This window comes from Podarcis muralis, chromosome 10 (genome assembly GCF_964188315.1).
Source record: "Podarcis muralis chromosome 10, rPodMur119.hap1.1, whole genome shotgun sequence".
Classification (NCBI taxonomy): Eukaryota; Metazoa; Chordata; class Lepidosauria; order Squamata; family Lacertidae; genus Podarcis; species Podarcis muralis.
In genome coordinates this window covers 22,901,833-22,922,218 of record NC_135664.1, presented here as the reverse complement: position 1 = coordinate 22,922,218, position 20,386 = coordinate 22,901,833, and the positions used below count along the sequence as shown (strand labels likewise).

General features: G+C 42.1%; 1 protein-coding gene across 2 annotated transcripts in view; it reads left to right on the top strand.

Annotated features, from left to right (window-relative positions):
* CFTR (CF transmembrane conductance regulator) overlaps positions 1-20,386 on the top strand; it is a 92,149-nt gene that overhangs the window by 35,805 nt on the left and 35,958 nt on the right. For both annotated transcript variants that reach the window (XM_028746566.2, XM_077935867.1), the window contains 9 exons: positions 1,166-1,258; positions 2,637-2,819; positions 5,288-5,479; positions 10,255-10,349; positions 12,052-12,138; positions 12,990-13,710; positions 15,377-15,505; positions 16,566-16,603; positions 18,755-19,023. In XM_028746566.2, the coding sequence (XP_028602399.2) occupies positions 1,166-1,258; positions 2,637-2,819; positions 5,288-5,479; positions 10,255-10,349; positions 12,052-12,138; positions 12,990-13,710; positions 15,377-15,505; positions 16,566-16,603; positions 18,755-19,023 (1,807 nt within the window). The remainder of the gene's footprint in view (positions 1-1,165; positions 1,259-2,636; positions 2,820-5,287; positions 5,480-10,254; positions 10,350-12,051; positions 12,139-12,989; positions 13,711-15,376; positions 15,506-16,565; positions 16,604-18,754; positions 19,024-20,386) is intronic.

The following is a 20,386-nucleotide window of genomic DNA, read 5'->3' as shown; positions in this document are numbered from 1 at the left end:
CGAAACACCTGGTTTGAAGATTTGGCTGAAAGACTTTATTACTGCAAATATGCGTTGAATAGTTAATACCCAACTGCTGTTATCTGTGCTACACATATGCTCAGATATGCTGTTAAGAGGATACAAACATGAACCTTAAGGCTGATTACAAGCGTGCAGGGAGCCATCTGAGTGCACCTTCATGGGTTTGCAGCTTGCACTCCCTTCGGAGTATATGTAAAGTGATTGCTTGTTTTATTTGATGACAGCAAATAAACTGAAGCCTAATCCAAATAAGACTGAGACACTGTTAGGCTGGCTGGATGGATGGATGGGCGGTTGCTTGCTGTTGAAAGGGTTGCACTCCCTCTGAAGGTGTGGGTACTCAGATGGTTGAATTTCTGAATCTCCTGCTGTTGCTTGAGGCTCAGGTGGCCTTGGTAACCTCTAGGTTAGATTACTGCAACATGTTATACACGGGGCTACCTCTGAGGATGTTTTGGAAACTTCAGCTGGTGTAGAATTCAGCGACCAGGTTGCTCACTGGGCCAAAACAGTTTGAGCAAATTAGTTTCTGGGCCAAATTCAAAGTGCTTTTGTATTGCCTTTGTGCTGCCCCTTTGCATGAGGGCCTCTTTCTACATGCAGGACTCAGCTACATTAGTAAAGAAACAATGGTTTGGATGCACTATAAACATGCAACACCAGATGGCGGCAGAGAGCAGGAAATTTTAAAACGTGATTTTCCATAGAGATTTTTTTCTTTTGTTAAAACAGTCTAATTTCTGACTTATTTATAGTGGGTTTTTCCTGTGTTTAGATCTACCTGCAGTTATACTCAAGCGCAAAAGCATAAGGTTAAATTCTTATTGGTGGTCTTTAAGTTGATAGGTGGAGAGGGGGAGATAGCGTTAAGGAACCAAAAACAAAGGGTGACATAGCCGGTTCATATGTGCAGTTATGACGATCTTGCCATCTCACTTGCATGTTATGTTGGGAGTCTCCATCTGAAGATGAATATTCACTGGCGTGGATAGACTTTGTCCATTAACAACTGCCTTCTTTTTAATTAAAAGTAATTCATGCCGGAACAAGAGAATGTTTTAAAAGACATGTTCTGTGGTCAGAATTTAGCATGCTGCATTATATGTATTGGTGCCTGAAAAACTTTAAATTAAATTTACAGGATTTCTTGCAAAAAGAAGAATACAAAACTCTGGAATATAATTTAACAACCACAGGGCTTGAACTGGATAAAGTAACAGCCTTCTGGGATGAGGTAAATCTGAAATTTTGATCGTTTTTGCTGAGTTCTTAGAGTTTCTTTTAAAAGGATTGCCTCTTATTAGACTAACTGTTTCATGTGCCTTTAATAACTACAAGACAAGCTAATGTTCAACAGGTGAAGACTGCGCTGTTATTCTATGTCCATGCTGCATAAAGCTTCACCTGATGAATTTCTGCATCAGATATAGTTTTAGAAGGGACAAGTGCCCAGCCACAAAGAACCATGGCAAACCTAATGCATTAATTAGTTCAATCTGAAAGCACGAAAGCTTACGGGGCGGGGGAAGGCTGCAATAATTCCAGGATATATTGCTGTCCATATTTTACCAGTTAGGTTGTGGTGTTCTGTGCAAAACAACAACAAAAAATCCTTAAAACCATCTGGTGTCTTAATTAATGTTTGTCCCACCATTCCTCCAATAAGCTCAAGTTGGCATGCGTGGTTCCCTCCCCCTTGAGACGCCATGCTTTATCCTCACTACAATCTTGTCAAGGAGGTTAGGCTGAGATATAGCTACTGGCCCAACTAAGACCACCCAGGGAGCTGAATTGCCATGTGAGGAACACTCTCAACACTACACCATACAACTAACATGGTATATAAATATTGACTGGTGTTGCAATATAGGTGCATCTTCTAATACTTGCCAGTGTCTCATTACATAGCCAAATGGTGGCGAAAAGGGAAGAGACGTTGCCTCCTCATCTCTCCCTTTATCCAAGCTTTCCAAGAAAAACACTCATTTTTCTAGACTGATAACCCCAATAATGGACTATAATAACATTTTTTTAAAAAAAGTTTGATTCACCTTTGCATACCAATTTGAGGGATTGGGGCGGGTTTTGATATAGAGTATGGAATTGCTTGATTGATATCAGAACATATATCCGGCTAACTGTGGATATTCAATACATCTACACCAAGGTTAACATCAAGTTAAGCCAGATTTTCTTCCAACTCAGAATCCATTTCCAGTTATGATTTCCAGATGATATGGGAAATCTGGTAAACCTTAACCATAGTTGGCAACCATGCTGCGATATTTCTTAAATGCAGGTGATGTGACAGGGTGGGAATTCAATGCAAGGAAGAAGAGAAGTTCGTCTTTGGGTGGGTGGGTGTGTTTGTACGAGGAGCACAAAGAAGCGGCTTGATGAATATACAATAAATATACTACAGTTTTTAAATTAGGGTCCATCTCCAAAATGTCAGCATTGAAAACAGCAAACATCAGAACATATGGAATTATTTTAATGCAATAATAATGCAGATACATAATATGAAAGCGTTTTCTTTAGAGAACTCATTTATACATGCACTTCCTTGTTGCTGCTCTATAATTCTGAGCGTTTGCTTTTCCTCTTTGCAGGGATCTGGGGAGTTCTTTGCAAAAGCACAGCAGGAGAATGGCGACAGGAAAATATCCACTGCTAGTGATGGTCTCTTCTTCAGCAACTTCCAACTTCATTTTACTCCTGTCCTTAAGGACATCAACTTCAGAATTGAAAAGGGAGAGATGCTGGCTGTTGCAGGGTCTACTGGAGCAGGAAAGGTACCGATGGCGGACTGCTGAAATATTTGCATGTCAAGGCCCCCAAGCCACCCCCCCCAGGAGAATAAAGACAGAAGGACCCAGATTTTAGGTTAATGTTAACGGGCAAAATTTAGGTCACAACTTTATTGGTTACAGAATGTGAGCTGTATTGGCTTAGGCATTGGCAACAACAGACTATATCTGACTCCTGCCTGCCTTGCAGGAAGTCTGGTAAAGGTAAACCACCAGTAGGGGGAGTCCTGCCGCTGTGGATCGACTTGAGCACCCTGGGTTCCTGCTGGGGTCGTGGCATGGCCCTAGCCCCTCCCCAGGCTTTGGACAAGATCCACACCCCTGGATTCCCCAGATGGCCGCACCTCTCCTCCCCCACACATCACTACTCCAATGCCTAACCGCCAAACCTTACAACATTGTGATGATTGCTATGAGGTAGGCGAAAACCAAGTGGCTGGTGCCAATTTGCCAAATGGAAAAAAGTCCTACCAGGCCCCTCAACAGTGACCAATTGAAGATCATAGCAAGGCCAGGAACGCAACCTGAAAAAAGGATGGGAGGGTGGGAGATCCGTGGTGCAGGGCTGAAAGGTAAGCCTCAGAGTTGCGCCGCGGCTTAAATCGGCCCCAGCCACGCCCCCGAGTGACCTGATTGGCCACATGGTAACCTGACGTGGCCGGGGTCTCTCCCAGCATGACATGGGATGCTGTCCTGCCCTCACGCTGATGTGGGAGTCTAGGCGGCCTGACTGCAAACCATCCCCACCCGGAAGTGGAGCCGATTAATTCTGTGATATTAAATGATGCATTCTTTTTAACGGCAGAAAGATAGGCTGGAAGTAGACACGATGGCACACACATAGATAAATAGGTACCACTCCGGTGGGAAGGTAAACGGCATTTCTGTGCACTGCTCTAGTTCACCAGAAGCGGCTTAGTCATGCTGGCCACATGACCCGGAAGCTGTACACCGGCTCCCTCGGCCAGTAAAGTGAGATGAGCGCTGCAACCTCAGAGTTGTTCGTGACTGGACCTAATGGTCAGAGGTCCCTTTACCTTTACCTTTTCTACACAATATTTAAAAGGGCAGGAAGGTTTTTAAACTTTAAAGGGTATTTTGTTTGCTTTTGCATCTTGCACCAGCCCTGACTCCAGTTATTCTCGATAACTAACTCATCAAGTCACAACTTAGCCGCAGTGCCTAAGACAGTGGTTCTCAAATCTTTTTTCTCTGGTCCACACTTTCAGAATAGAAATTTGAGAACCGCTGCCCTGAGTTCTCAAGTTGTGTCACAGGAAGCCCACCTCTGTTGGAGATGCAGAAGTTTAAAAATAAAGTTTTATGACTGCTTTACTAACTAAAGGCATTCTGTGACAAGTAGACCCCCTTTAGAAATTAGCTTTCACAGCAATCAAAGAAAAAATGAAGGGAATGCATGGAGGCTAATTTCTGAAGGCGGCTTGCATTTAGAGTACCTTTGATAACATGTATGATATTTCCTCATATTTCTTACCACTTTGATGTGCACTAAGTGCCACAAGGTTACTATTAGCTACTAATTAACTCAGAAACCATGGCAAGTGTATTCTGAAGGCACGATCAATAGCTTCCTGAAGGGCTTTCAAGCCAGAATGAATCACTAGCTGTGCTCTTGTACTGTTTTACAGGGAAGTATTGCAGGAAATGTCACACCAAGCCAAATCATTAATAGGATCAATTAAAAAGTTACACAAATTAATTACACTTTTTCAAGGTTGAACAAATAGTCATATCTCTGGGTTTATGATTAATTTACACCTAATGCTTTGCCTGACTCATCAGAGATTCACAGGGGCATTGAGGTTTACTCCGTAAATGTGAAAGACTTCTATGATTGACAGGCTATTTTCTGAGCTTGCAAGGATGATTTTCGGACTTTTCATCCTTTTGCATTTTGAATTGTATTGGAATGAATCTGCCAAACCATGCACATAAAACCCCATCCTTTCAGATTTATTGATATAAACATATTGTACAAAGTTGCAAACTTAGAATAGTCATGGGTGCTAGATCTTGTTGTAAGGTAAAGGTAAAGGGACCCCTGACCATTAGGTCCAGTCGTGACCGACTCTGGGGTTGCGGCGCTCATCTCGCTTTATTGGCCGAGGGAGCCAGTGTACAGCTTCCGGGTCATGTGGCCAGCATGACTAAGCTGCTTCTGGCAAACCAGAGCAGCGCACGGAAACGCCGTTTACCTTCCCGCCTATTTATCTACTTGCACTTTGACGTGCTTTCGAACTGCTAGGTTGGCAGGAGCAGGGACTGAACAACGGGAGCTCACCCCGTCGCGGGGATTCGAACCGCCGACCTTCTGATCGGCAAGTCCTAGGCTCTGTGGTTTAACCCACAGCGCCACCCGCGTCCCTTAGATCTTGTTGTACACACCTCTTTATTAAAGAATGAATGTTAATTATTATAAATCTCAATAACAGACTTCTCTCCTGATGATGATTATGGGAGAGCTGGAGCCTTTGGAAGGTAAAATTAAACACAGTGGAAGGATTTCCTTTTGCCCTCAAGTATCATGGATCATGCCTGGAACAATTAAAGAAAACATCATCTTTGGGGTTTCCTATGATCAATTCCGATACAAGAGTGTCATCAAAGCCTGTCAGTTAGAAGAGGTCAGTCTTTAATATTTTCTTCTTGCTTGTAGTACGTGATTGTGGTTAAAAGTTGCAGGGGTACATATAGCTAACGGCAGCACTGTATAAGAAGGGCTGAATAAGATTTTTATAATTCAAAGAAGCACTTATAATTTATTAGTACTGTGCTGTATTCAGTATTTTCCTCATTCAGCACAAGGCTATATGAACCCTAATGCTTTAATTTCCCTGTTCAAGGTACAGTCCTCTTCTGCTTAGATCTCATTGCACAGCCTTGACTGGTGAATGATTTAAAATGTGTCCAAATCGTAAACCAACCTATATTTATAATTAAAATGATAATTTCAAAACAACACTGGGCTTACAATTTAGTTAAGGTCAATATGGGCATCAAATGCATATATATATAAACAGAGAGAGAGAGAGAGAGAGAAATATAGTTGTTGACACATCTAGTCAAAGCATGATAGAGTAAATGAGAATGGGATAGCGAGACAATATTTTCCTGAGATGTGTCATACTCTTGTGGAACCTGTCATCAGCTGCAAGAATGATTTCAATTATATTGTAGAGAACTAACCCTCTGAATTTTTACGTATAATAAGGTATAGCTGTCCCATAACTAGGACAGTAAACCTAAGAATAAAATATTATGCATTCTGTTAAGAGGAAACAGCCACAGTAATGTTATAGTAAAATTTATACTAATATATATGCATGTCTGTTGTCTCTTTGGCCGAATCTTGAAATTTTGAAATGGCTGTTGAAATTGTAGAAATCCAATTCTTGCTTGAGGTTGCTGTACTTCCAAAGTCTGTGTTCATTAAAGTCAGGCTTTGCCAACAAAATAATTAAAGCAGAAATTCCCTGAAATTATGTTTTCATGATGGATAGGTTGTGTTGCATAACCTGCAAATGGCTCAGCCAGGTAAGCTATAAATCTTCTGGGTCTGAATAGAAGGAAAAGAATAGGGATGAGACAGAAGATGTAGAGATAGTAACAGCACTTAAAATATTTTTATCAGAAGTGTCTATTAACTAGCATTTGCAAAAGTGCATGTATCACATTGCTATACTAAACAAGTAATATGGAATGCTGAACAGCTTGCTCATCTCATACCTGTAAGTCATAGTTCATATATTACCTTTCTGATGGGATGCAGGTGGTGCTGTGATCTAAAAGCACGCCAGTGCAAGTAGATAAATAGGTACTGCTGCGGCAGGAAGGTAAATGATGTTTCTGTGCATTCTGGTTTCCGTCACAGTGTTCTGTTGTGCCAGAAGCACTTTAGACCTGCTGGCCACATGACCTGGAAAGCTGTCTGTGGACAAACACCGGTTCCCTCGGCCTGAAAGCGATATGAGCGCCGCAACCCCATAGTTGCCTTTGACTGGACTTAACCCGTCATGGGGTCCTTTACCTTTTTACCTTTTACCTATATTACCTTTCTCATGTATGTATATTTGAAGCAGCAAACTACTTGGTGCAGGTAAAGTGAAAGGTCAGACTATCACTTCCCCATTCGTACCTCAATTAGTTTTCATGTCAGGAAACCCAATCATTAATAGCTCCTATCTCCTTTGACCAGTGTTCAATCCGTTCCAAAGAATGTACCATCAAATTTCACTTGAAGGATTGAAGGAGATGTGCGAGGTAGCTTTATCAAATACAATTATGCATAGATGGAAGAGAAAGCAAATAGCTTGCATAACTTTCTGGGTCTTGAGATAGGAGAAAAAAATTCCTTTTAGGATACATTGAAGCACATTCTGCAGGGTGGAACATTTTACTTGTTGTACTCTGAATTAGTGTTTGCAGTGTTGAAAGACCTCATTAGTGGTACTTTTCTATCCAAAAATATTTGAGATGGAACCAGAAATCCGTCAAGGTTTGTGGTGTTGGCCTCAGAAAAGGACCTATATTTCTATTTATTAAAACAAATGCAGGATTTTACCAGGGACACTGAATGCATTATGTCTGGCACTGAGTATAGTATTTAGGAACAGTCCTTGACAATCTTAAAACTGTACTCAAGGCTGGTGGGAAGGGAGCAACTGAAACTTTAAAGAAACATGATTGGCTTGAGAGCTTAAGGAGAAGTAGACTCCAATGCAGTTTTCTCCCTCAGAACTATACAGTGGACGTTGAGACGGCCTCGATGAACTTTGATAAAGGTCTCAGAAAACCTGGCAAATCGTGATACTCACAGACAAGTTAGGAAATATCTCAAGAAAATTGTTTCACAATCTTACTTTCCCCCTTAAGAACGTAGGAATAGAACCAGGTCTAAGGCTCATTTAGTTTGGTGATCTATTCTCAGAGTGGCCAGCCGGTCTTCTGCTTGCCTGCCAATCTAAACTTCCCCCTCATTTTTGTATGTTCCTTAATTAGCCTTAGACTTCATATAGGTAAAGGTAAAGGACCCCTGGACGATTAAGTCCAGTCAAAGGCAGCTAGGGGGGTGCTCATCTTGCTTTCAGGCTGAGGGAGCCGGCGTTTGTCCACAGACAGCTTTCCGGTTCATGTGGCCAGCGTGACTAAACCGCTTCTGGTGCAACGGGACACCGTGATGGAAACCAGAGTGCACGGAAACGGCGTTTACCTTCCCACCACAGCAATACTTATTTATCTACTTGCACTGGTGTGCTTTCAAACTGCTAGGTTGGCAGGAGCTGGTACAGAGCAACGGGAGCTAACCCTGTTGAGGGGATTCGAACCGCTGACCTTCTGATTGGCAAGTCCAAGAGACTCAGTGGTTTAGACCACAGCACCACCCGTGTCCCTGTTAGACTTCATATATCGAGTCCCAGTGAACATAAGAAGGCCTTCTTTCTTCTGACTAGGATTGGGATTCTGATTTGGATGCTAACAGGATTCTCCTTTTGTATATGACTCTCACTGTTGATGATCAGAGGAAATATGAGACTTGCTTTTGTCCCTATGGGTATTTTATAGTTAAGTTTGTCAGATACGCAGGTTATCTTCAAAGGAGTCCCAGCAGCTTACAAAACAGACTAGACTGCTGTCTCCAGCTTAAGTACCCACAGTGAAATTAATGCTGAAACTGTGGAGGGGAAAAAACATTCAGAAAATAACCAAATCAATGTTTGGAGAATCAGGAAAGAGAAAAACTGAAGGAAGCCTAGGATTATTGTGTTTATTTACAAAGCAAACCAGAGTTTAAATTGCTGGTAGCGTATTTGTCTTAGTAGCTGACCACCTAATCAAATCCAGCAGAGCATAATGACCCCAAAGACTGAAAGATGATACTAAAACAAATGTAGGGCAGGAAAAGGGGATAAACATCTTACAGAACAATTAGCCTTAGATCATGGGTAGGCAAACTAAGGTCTGGGGGCCGGATCCGGCCCAATCACCTTCTAAATCCAGCCCTCAGACTGGGAATCAGCATGCTTTTACATGAGTAGAGTGGGCCCTTTTATTTAAAATGCATCTCTGGGTTATTTGTGGGGCATAGGAATTCGTTCATTCCCCCCCCCCCCAAAATATAGTCTGGCCCCCCACAAGGTCTGAGGGACAGTGGACCGGCCCCCTGCTAAACAAGTTTGCTGACTCCTGCTTTAGATAATTTACTCAAAAGTGCAATGGATTTTTCCTGCAGCAGAGGGAATTCCTAAAGGTACGAGGGTTGTCTCATGGTCTAGAGCTGGTAAGAGTCGTAGCATTGTGCATGTGGTCCTCTCTGCTCTACTACAGAGCTGCAAGGAAGAAAGCAAAGCAACATGTGCTGTTATCTACCCCAGAGGAAACACAATATGGGCAGTGCTGGTTTGTCTGCTCTTAGTCCACGCATGATGATCTCCTATTACTCTGGTGCGAACATCATAACCTATTTTACCCTAAAAATGTGTGTGGGGGGGGGAGTATTTAAAAATTTGGAAGTCTTATCCCAAATGAAGTACAGATCCTCATCCAAGAATGTACTTTAAAAATAATACCAGTCAACTAGAGATGGCAATAATTTCTAGGGCTTAATTAAAAGCAACCAGCCACCAGGATGGAAGCTGGTGAGTTCTTAAAGTCCACCATGTGTGCTTGCTAAGAAACTGTGTCCCATGCCACTAAATGAATGACTGGGAAATTACATTTTCTGCATTATATCAAATGTCTGCCATGTCCATCACAAAAGGCTACCGCATAAACTAAGCATTATGGGAGAAGAGGAATGCTCATCTAATGGATTAGTTGCTTGCCAAATAACAAAAAAAAATATGCTAGAAACAATTAAGCAGTTATTGCAATGAAGGGAGACTGGAGCCAATTGGCATCTGTATAAGCATCTGTATGAGAAGAGAAGACTCACTGGAGAAGACACTGATGCTGGGAAAGATGAAGGGCACAAGGAGAAGGGGGCGACAGAGGACGAGATGGTTGGATAGTGTTTTCGAGGCTACCAGCATGAGTTTGACCAAACTGCGGGAGGTAGTGGAGGACAGAGGTGCCTGGCGTGCTCTGGTCCATGGGGTCACGAAGAGTCGGACACGACTAAACAACAACAACAACAACAAATTATGGGTAGCTGGGGTGAGCTGTAAAGTGGCCAAATCCTGTGTATGATTAGATTAGTCAGGATTCTGAAGAGCCCATTGGGTTGCAAAGAGCTCTAAAGAGAGATTGCTCCCAACCAGATCTGGATAAAATGGCAAAGAAGTTGTGTGAATTTGCCCTCAGTCGCTCATTTTTATGGCTTAGAATTGCTCCATGTGATATAAATTGAGAAGCTGTGGTGTAATCTGAAAAAAAAAAAAAAATTTATAAAATGTTTCAACAGGACATTTCGAAGTTTCCAGAAAAAGATGACACCGTTTTGGGAGAAGGTGGGATCACTCTCAGTGGTGGTCAGCGAGCCAGGATCTCTCTTGCCAGGTGAATTGAAATAATTGTATGATGTTTTTAATAAATACAGCCCATACTTGTTTTGTTATCAGCATGCAATTTCTCATGATTAATGGAAGTCTCACATTCATATGCAAGGTAAGGATTTGGTTTTATAAATTCAGAACCTTGTTGCTTTCTTACGACTAATTGAAAAACTTCTGGTGCCTAAAATTGCTGCTAAATTTTTAATGTTTTTAAATACAGCTTTCTAGTTCCATGGTATGAAATTCCAGCCTTTTCCAAAGTTCTGGCATTTAAAGGGAGGCATCAGAAATAATCCTACACTCCGTTTTCCTCCCCTGGAGGAATGCAAGAACTAATGCATTCAGGTTCCCATTGTTATAATGTTTGAAATCATCCCTGCCTCTGAAAATGGGTGCAATGTCTGCCCAAAGTTTTCAGCATTGCATTATTCACTAGTGCAACTACTCCCATTGCAAGCTCAGTCAGGCATTTCCTCAGCACTTATGGGAAGCACATGGGAGGTAGTGGTTTTAGCACAGAATTGTCGCTAGCAACACAGTCCTTATTTAAACTAGAATTGTTGGTGATGCTCCCATTTCAACTGAAGTAATACACTACAGGAATAGGTGGCAGCTTTCAGATGAGGGTTATATGACTTAAACTAAGAGAACTGGAATAGAATAAGAGACTCGTAGAGCTGGAATAGTCAGATCCTTCCCTGGTATAACATGTAAGGTAAAGGTTAAGGGACCCCTGACCATTAGGTCCAGTCGCGACCAACTCTGGAGTTGCGGCGCTCATCTCGCTCTATAGGCCGAGGGAGCCGGTGTACAGCTTCCGGGTCATGTGGCCAGCATGACCAAGCTGCTTCTGGCGAACCAGAGCAGCGCACAGAAACGCCGTTTACCTTCCCGCCAGAGCGGTACCTATTTATCTACTTGCACTTTGACGTGCTTTCGAACTGCTAGGTTGGCAGGAGCAGGGACCGAGCAACAGGAGCTCACCCCGTCGCGGGGATTCGAACCGCCGACCTTCTGATTGGCGGGTCCTAGGCTCTGTGGTTTAACCCACAGCACCACCCGCATCCAGTATAACATGTAGATACCATTTATATGGGACCTCTTTAATCACATAGATAGAAAATATGTCTGCAGCACCTTCGTGGGCTAATTTACCTCTTGTTTACATTTTGAGCTTATTCTGGAGAAACATGATTGCCACCGTGTTCACCAACAATGGAAAAATTCAAATTTAATCACCGAGAATTTAAGATCCAAGCAAAGCACCATGCTTTTATGTGGCGTGTCAATGGATAAGTGCTTAGTATCGGTTGTTGCTGGCATCTGTCTGTCTTGGGAGACAATGGAAGAATGCGCCATTGGGGGTGAAATCAAAGTGTTGGAAGGTTACAGTGCCTGCTGTGGCTGTAGAAACCAATATGCGAGAAACATATGTTGTTGCCACTGGGGCAGATGCAGGCAGGTCCAGTGGTGCTGCAGCAGAGGCGCCTTGGCGTTCAAAAATTCAGGTTGTAATTGTTTCCTGAAATTAAATGTTAATATGGTGGATTATAAAGCCTATGTGATCACAATACTGGATTCCCTGGGTGATGTTTATATTGCATATAATAACAGGAAAATATTCTGATCAAACATTCCAAATATAAATTAAATGTTAGCATTTACTTTTAATGGGAGCTAATTTCATTTTTATGTCCTTTATTTAGAGCAGTATATAAAGATGCTGATTTGTATCTCTTGGATTCCCCTTTCGGTTATCTAGACATGTTAACAGAGAAAGAAATATTTGAAAGGTATAGTATATTTTGACATATTTGCTTATTTAATAAATAAATTTTATTAAATAAATAAATAAATTTAATAAACAAAATCTGCTTATTTAATAAATAAATACACAGGGTATTATGCCAACATAATGCAAAAGAATTTGTGCAAAGCAGCACCCAAACCCAAGAAACAGATTTTCTAATGTATAATTTGATTTTGTGCAAATGCTTAATGCTTTTAGGAGTAGGCTTGGTAAGGTTCAGAACATCATGAAATGCACATTATTCTATGGATATTGTAACTGATTGGATTGCAATAAACCCTCATGATCATTCCAAGCTTCTTAGTCTGAATTTCAGTAGTTCTGTAGATCAACCCAGGATGTGCTATAACCCTTTGTGTTGGTTTGCTGACCTCACCTTAGCTGTTATCAGCCACTTAATGACATTTAAAAGAACACACTTCTCTTCTATGTTTGTGTGTAAATAATTGTTTAACTGAGTCTTAAAAAAAAACAACAGGCAGGGGCTGGATCACTTGGAGGGCGCCCGGGGTGGTAGGGGATGTTGGCCCCCTCAATATTGGGGGTGAGTGGGCACCCTGATTCAAAATATTGAGGAGGCTGGAGCTCCCTGTGCCCCATATACCCAGTGCTGGTGGCTATGATATTCAGATACCTAGCTAGAGTCCTCAGTGCACAATTACTTGAGTGACGTACTTTCTTTTGCTCTTCAAATTGTATCTTGGCTAAATGAATCTGGGTTGTTGCTTTTAAGTTGGAAAGCACTCAAAGAAGATCAGCAAAATTGGACAGAAAATAAGCAATGATTACCCTCCTTGAAATCTCTAATTGTTTCCCCCCCTTCTTTTTGCGAAGCTGTGTTTGCAAACTTATTGTCAATAAGACTAGAATACTTGTTACATCAAAGCTGGAACATTTGAAAATAGCAGACAAGATACTAATTTTACACGAAGGAACTTGTTATTTCTATGGGACCTTTTCTGAACTTCAGGGTCAGAGACCCAACTTTAGCTCTGAGCTGATGGGATTTGATGGTTTTGATCAGTTCAGCACAGATCGAAGGAACTCCATTCTAAGCGAAACACTGCGGAGACTTTCTATTGGTAGCGACGGCATGGGCGCACCAAACGAAATAAAGAGAACGTCTTTTAAACAGACCTCAAACTTTGTGGAAAAAAGGAAGAACTCAGTCATGAATGCACTGAATTCTAGCAGGAAGTTCTCCTTTATGCAAAAAACTCCTCTTCAGGTCAATGGTATAGAAGAAGGCCTTGGGAAACCCGTAGAAAGAAGGTTTTCGTTGGTACCGGACTCTGAACAAGGAGAGGCAATTCTGCCACGCAGCAATGTGATCAACGCAGGACCCACGTTTAGAGAACATAGAAGACAGTCTGTGCTTAACTTGATGACCCGAACATCAGTTCACCAACGTCAGAGTTTTTACAAAAAGGGCAACGTATCCATACGTAAAATGTCAGTAGCCCACCCGTCTTGTGAGACAGATATCTATGCCAGGCGCTTGTCTAGGGACAGTGTGGCAGAAATAAGCGAGGAGCTTAATGAAGAGGATTTAAAGGTACGTGGTTCAAATTACTGTTGGCAGATGTGCATTTATATACCACCTCATAAAATGCAGTCCATGAAAGCTTATCCCATAATAACCTGGCTACTTTTTTACATTGCTGAAAGACTATTTTATCAGCAAACATACTAACATGGCTGCTCTTCTGGAAGATTGTTGTTAGATATGCTTCAGTTCCCAGTATCTGTGTCAGGGGTCAGCAAACTTTTTCAGCAGGGGGCCGGTCCACTGTCCCTCAAACCTTGGGGGCCGGACTATATTTTTTTTGTGGGGGAGAATGAATGCCCCACAAATAACCCAGAGATGCATTTTAAATAAAAGCACACATTCTGCTCATGTAAAAACACCACCACAAATAACCCAGAGATGCATTTTAAATAAAAGGACACATTCTACCCATGTAAAAACACTCTGATTCCCGGACTGTCTGCAGGCCGGATTTAGAAGGCGATTGGGCCAGATCCGACCCCTGGGTCTTAGTTTGCCTACCCATGATCTACGTAACATGGTCCTCTATGACTTGGTCCTCTATAACACCCAGTAGAGCATTCTTGTATCACATACCCCTTTGATTTCACATTTGAAAATGTAATTAATGATCTCAGGGAGATTCTTCTCACGGTAATAGTCCTACTCAGGTGTTGGATTTACTCACATTCAAAGAATGCATGAAGGGCTGCAGGTCTATGTGTACTGCCCGCAACAACCTTGCCCGTGTAAGAATCCAGAGTGGAGTGTGCAAGGTCCTAGGAGCTCGGATGGTATGTGTGGCTTCACTCCCCACAACCATGCATTGTTTGAATGCGAGTAGACCCAACACTTGAGCAGTACTATTGTTGAATCAAAGCACAAAGATTACATTTGGGCTGTGCTTCAGGGAGCACAGCAGTGCCTTGTTTATTGTGTACTATGCAATTATAAATGATTACAACTAACTATCCAGGTGGTGAACATAACACATCCTTAAAATAGTAAAAAAATACGTATCCAACATCTGTACAATAACCAGCAGTTGCCAGATATTGTCAAAATCTTCTCCTTCATTGCAGCTCCTCAATGGTTTTTTTAAATAAAAAAGTTAGAAGTATGAATGCAAAGAAATAGACTGGGCAAATATTCTTAAGCATCTTACTGTGTGAGCATCATATTGTAGGGCTGCCATATTTCAGAAAAGTTAAATTCCTGGCACACACAAAATTGTTGAGCCTTTTAGAAATTGTTCACCTTTTTGTTCACCCCCAAATACTGATTTTTAAGCTTTTGGAGCCGCTTTTTCCATCACGTTGCCATACATCCAGGGTTTCCCTGAAAAAAATTCCCCCGATACCATTTTTACATCCGAAAACAATGAGATGTCAGGAATTTTCAAGTATATCATGTTGTTTAGAAGACAGCTAGAAATTTTAAAAGTTTTATACACATCTCAACAATAGTCAGCTCTCATTCCTTTGAATAAGGTGCCAATGAAAGGTTATGTTATTCAGATAGTTCTAATCAGTGCTTTTTTCAGGGGGCACTCAAGGGTACAGAGTAACAGCACCCCTTTTTGTTGTTAAAAAGTGTGGCTCTTATTGTAACAATTTCATAGTGAGTACTGGGACCTATTTTTCTAGAAAGAAAGCACTGGTTCTAATTGTGTTCTTGTCCATTATTTTTCCAGGAATATTTTTGTGAGGATTCAGAGACCATGAATGCTGTTACTACATGGAATACATACTTCAGATATATTACTGTCCACAAAAAGCTGATTATCGTGTTAATTATATGTGTAGTTATTTTTCTAATTGAGGTAAGTATATTAACTCTATTTTAACTTAACTCTGCTTAAGCTACTATAAATGAAAGCACTGTTAGCATAACTCTTTTCATAGTGATAGCAACAGAAGGGAGCCACTGGCACTCCTAACCCACAGGCACTGGCGGAGGAAGAGAAGTGCAGGGGGGCACTTGCGGCTGCTCCCCCCCCCCCGCGCTGGGTGCCACGCCCCCAGGATGCACATCACGCCCCTGTGGGCGGCACGCCACGCCCCCGGGATGCGCGCCAGCCCCGCCCCCACCTGCTCTCCGCCACTGCTCACAAGGAAACTGCACTTTTGGCTGATATTGATCAGTTACATTACCATGTCATTTCTAAGAATTTCCATCATTATCAAGTACCTGCAAGAGACATAACAGAACATGCTCACAGTATTCCACGCAGGCATTGTGAGTTGAGCAATCAGGCTGTAGCATGGCTCATTAGAAAACAAAATAACCCACTTCAACCATTTAGGGGAAGATACCAATTAATTCTAAAATTTAAGGTGGCGGAGGGAAACCTTTTATATTCTAGATTAAATATGTCCTAGTCTGACCCATAGTTTACTTAAAAAAACCAAAACCTGTTAGTGTGCGTGAAATTAACGGTGTGATCCTCCTAACAATTACCTTTCTGCATGCTCTATTTAACACAGTGTTTCTTCTAAGACATTGGTAGCATTGCGCTGTAAACTAAGGAAGAAAACAGAGAGTAAAAATAAGGTTGATAAAATATAAACTGGTAAACTTTAAAAGGGAAAAGAAAATTAACACATACACAAAGGAATTAGATAAAAATAGGAAGTTGCTTTAAACATGCGCTACCATTTTATTTAGATTCCTTTCGTACCGAGTGTTTCCCAAAATTCCCTAGACAGATGGTTGTCCACTATAAGAACAGATTTCTGGACTAGATGGGCTGTTGGTTTAATCCAGCAGGGCTCTTGTTATGTTTTTAACATGTGTGCCACCTTGGACTTCTTGGAAAAAGAGCAAGATAATAAAAGGAAATGATGATGACAGACAATTAACTATGTGTTTCTTATTTGCAGGTGGCTGCTTCTCTTGCTGGAGTATTGATTATCAATAAGTGAGTGTTTATTGTATTATATTATTTTAAGTATATAAAATATACTTGACATCTTTCCACAGGGCCTGCAAGACAGAGCTGTTCTGCCTGGCCTTTGATTTGGACTCAGTCTGACCCTTATGTTTCCCTCCTCTTATGGTTTTGACTTTTAAAATGAGGCTGCATTTTAAATTGCATTTTAACCTGTATTTTAAATTGTTTTTTTCCCTTTCTCTTTTTTCCCCTTATTATGTTTTTACTGAAATTTTATTGATGTTAGCCGCCCTGAACCCGGCTCTGGCCGGGGAGGGCAGGGTATAAATAAAAAATTGTATTATTATTATTATTAGCAGTAGTAGTAGTAGTAGTTATTAGTTGTTTACTATAGCTCGGCAATCTGGGGAGGTAGCCCAACTAGGAGAAGGAAAACTCTGATCCTAAACCTTTGCTGCCCTGCTCATTTGTGAGAAAGGCTTTGGGAATAAACCCAGAGAGGGGAAAACCATTTCCCCTGTCTCTCGGGACATCTTTGGAAGAAGGAGCAAACCCTGCACTCTGGAGTGGAGTCCCTAAGACAGTGGGATAGTGTCTTGCACTCCTCCTTCCAGCAACTCCTGCAGCCAAGCTGGTGCCAAACATATCTCTCGGCTTTCCTTTGGACAGCAACTGCAAGGCCAAGAGTGGGTGGGAGGTCCTGTTGTCTGGACAGCCCAGGACCTCCATACATAATGTCCAGGCTTGTGCCTCAGAGCGGTTACTTCAGTGCTGCTAACACCACAAAAACAATACAGGAGGCAGCAGTTCCAAGTTACTGGCCTCTGCAGCCACAGCAGGCGCTGTGATTCTCCAGCAGCTTGATTTCACCCCCAGAGGTGCACTCCACTGTCTCTAGAGACAGATGGATGCCAACAAATATTTACTATAGTTCTAACATTGATCAACATTTTTTGATGTACCTGCATTTTTAGCAAATGCTTAGGTAAAGGTAAAGGGACCCCTGACCATTAGGTCCAGTCGTGACCGACTCTGGGGTTGCGGTGCTCAACTCTCTTTATTGGCCAAGGGAGCCAGCCTACAGCTTCTGGCAAACCAGAGCAATGCACGGAAATGCCGTTTACCTTCCTGCCGGAGCAGTACCTATTTATCTACTTGCACTGTGACGTGCTTTTGAACTGCTAGGTGGGCAGGAGCAGGGACCGAGCAACGGGAGCTCACCCCGTCGCGGGGATTTGAACTGCCGACCTTCTGATTGGCAAGTCCTAGGCTCTGTGGTTTAACCCACAGCGCCAACCGTGTCCCTTAGCAAATGCTTATCAATAAGCTAGTTTTCTGAACCAGCAGTGTACAAGGCAACCATTTTCAAAGCACCCTTGCCTTATATGAAATTCATTATCATGTCCAATCTTTCTTTTTCTGTGAAGATTTTTTGACCCATGGGAAATATCAATTGGGAGTCACAGCAAATGATTGGCAGAGCCAAATGTGGGTGGGGCTTGCAACACTGCATACCTTTTTATTGATACCCAATCCCTTCTCTGCCTTTCACACACAGAGACAAGTGAGCATGAATATACTTTGCCATAGCAAAAACTTAAAACACTTTCCTTTGAAATCGACATTCTCCTCACCGCTGTTGCAAACTACATGGAGGTTAGGCTGGCCTCAACCAGAGCCAGGGGTGTTTCAGCCGTGGCCCCGATCTGGTGGAACGCTCTGTCACAAGAGACTAGGGCCCTGTGGAACTTGACATCTTTCCACAGGGCCTGCAAGACAGAGCTGTTCCACCAGGCCTTTGGCCAGGGCACAGTCTGACCCCCTCCTTCTGTAATCCTCATAGAACTCTAGCCCAATGGTTGCCATTAATTTGATTCTGAATTGATTTTAGAATGTATTTCAATTAATAGACAGTGATTTTATGTAAATTGTGCTATTTTTCCTGTTGTTAGCCGCTCTGAGCCCGGCTTTGGCTGGGGAGGGCGGGATATAAAGAATTATTATTATTATTATTATTATTATTATTATTATTATTATTATTATTATTACAGTTTTACCGAATATTCATTTTCTGTAGATCAGAAGTTCTGATTTCTGCCCCCAACTTGACTTTTCTTTTAGAACAATTAACTCAGACCTGTACTGATCATAGTCTATGCTTTGTTTTGTTTTCAATAGGATGTCTGTTTCAGATAGCTCAAATGCAACACAGGCAAGAAATGCTTCCTCCCAAGACGTGGAGGGCTATGCAGTCATCATTACAGAGACTAGCGGCTATTACATCTTCTACATTTATGTGGGAGTGGCTGATACCTTACTTGCCTTGGGCCTTTTTCGAGGCCTACCCCTGGTGCATACTCTCATCTCAGTTTCTAAAACCCTTCACCGCAAGATGCTGCATGCCATCCTTCAGGCACCCATGTCTTCCTTCAACACACTGAAAGCAGGTATAGACCATCTCACTCCCTTTGTGGCACATGTCACCTCGCCCATCAGCTTCCTCTCAGTTACTCTAGATTAGAGGGGTCAGCAAACTTTTTCAGCAGGGGGCCGGTCCACTGTCCCTCAGACCTTGTGTGGGGCCGGACTATATTTTGGGAAAAAACCCAAAAAACGAATCAATTCCTATGCCCCACAAATAACCTAGAGATGCATTTTAAATACAGTGGTACCTCGGGTTACATACACTTCAGGTTACATACGCTTCAGGTTACAGACTCCGCTAACCCATAAATATTACCTCGGGTTAAGAACTTTGCTTCTGGATGAGAACAGAAATCGTGCTCCGGTGGCGTGGCAGCAGCAGGAGGCCCCATTAGCTAAAGTGGTGCTTCAGGTTAAGAACAGCTTCAGGTTAAGAACGGACCTCCGGAACGAATTAAGTACTTAACCTGAGGTACCACTGTAAAAGCACACATTCTACTCAAGTAAAAACACCAGGCAGGCCCCACAAATAACCCAGAGATGCATTTTAAATAAAAGGGCACATTTTACTCATGTAAAAACATGCAGATTTCCAGACTGTCCGTCTGGATTTAGAAGGCGATTGGGCCAGATCCGGCCCCCGGGTCTTAGTTTGCCTACCCATGCTCTAGAATGCGGTACTTGGGTTGAAAGCTATTTAGGTCAGCACACATCTGAGAGGAAGCCTTGTTGAATGCAGTGTTACTTCCGAGAGTTGTCCTAAACAACACTGAGTTTGAATTTAACCATTGCTCGAGTCAAAAGAGATGACCTCTGAATAAACATGTTTAGGATAGGCAGAGTACAACTCCAGAAAAAACTAATTTAGGGGAGCAAAGGAGGGTCATTGTCCACTATTAGGGTAGCAACTTTTAAATTAGGGCAGCCAGGTAAAAAAGAGGATAAGACTTTTAACACATGTACAGGGCAGAAGGACATCACCACCTCATCCGAGCCCCCTCTAGCGTGGCAGACCTGGGATTTGGGTTGTGCCTTACCAAACCAGTCACTTTTCTCTCCAGTTACTCCTTTTATACTGGGGTGGGGGAACTATGGCCCATTCCCAAGTGCATAATAAGCACTGTATTTTTCCATGTATAAGACTAGGTTTCTTAACCAAAAAATTAGGTTTAAAATTGGGGCTCGTTTTATACACAGATAGTGCTGAGGGATGTTTTCTTAATTTGGAGTATCCCAAATTAGGGGGCGTCTTATACATCGGGGCGTCTTATACACGGAAAAATACGGTAGTTATTTATGCTCCATTACTCCAGCTGCCTTATTTTACTTTGTTTTTGCTTATGCAATCATGTTCCCTTATACAAACAGTGCATTTTCTTAATGTTA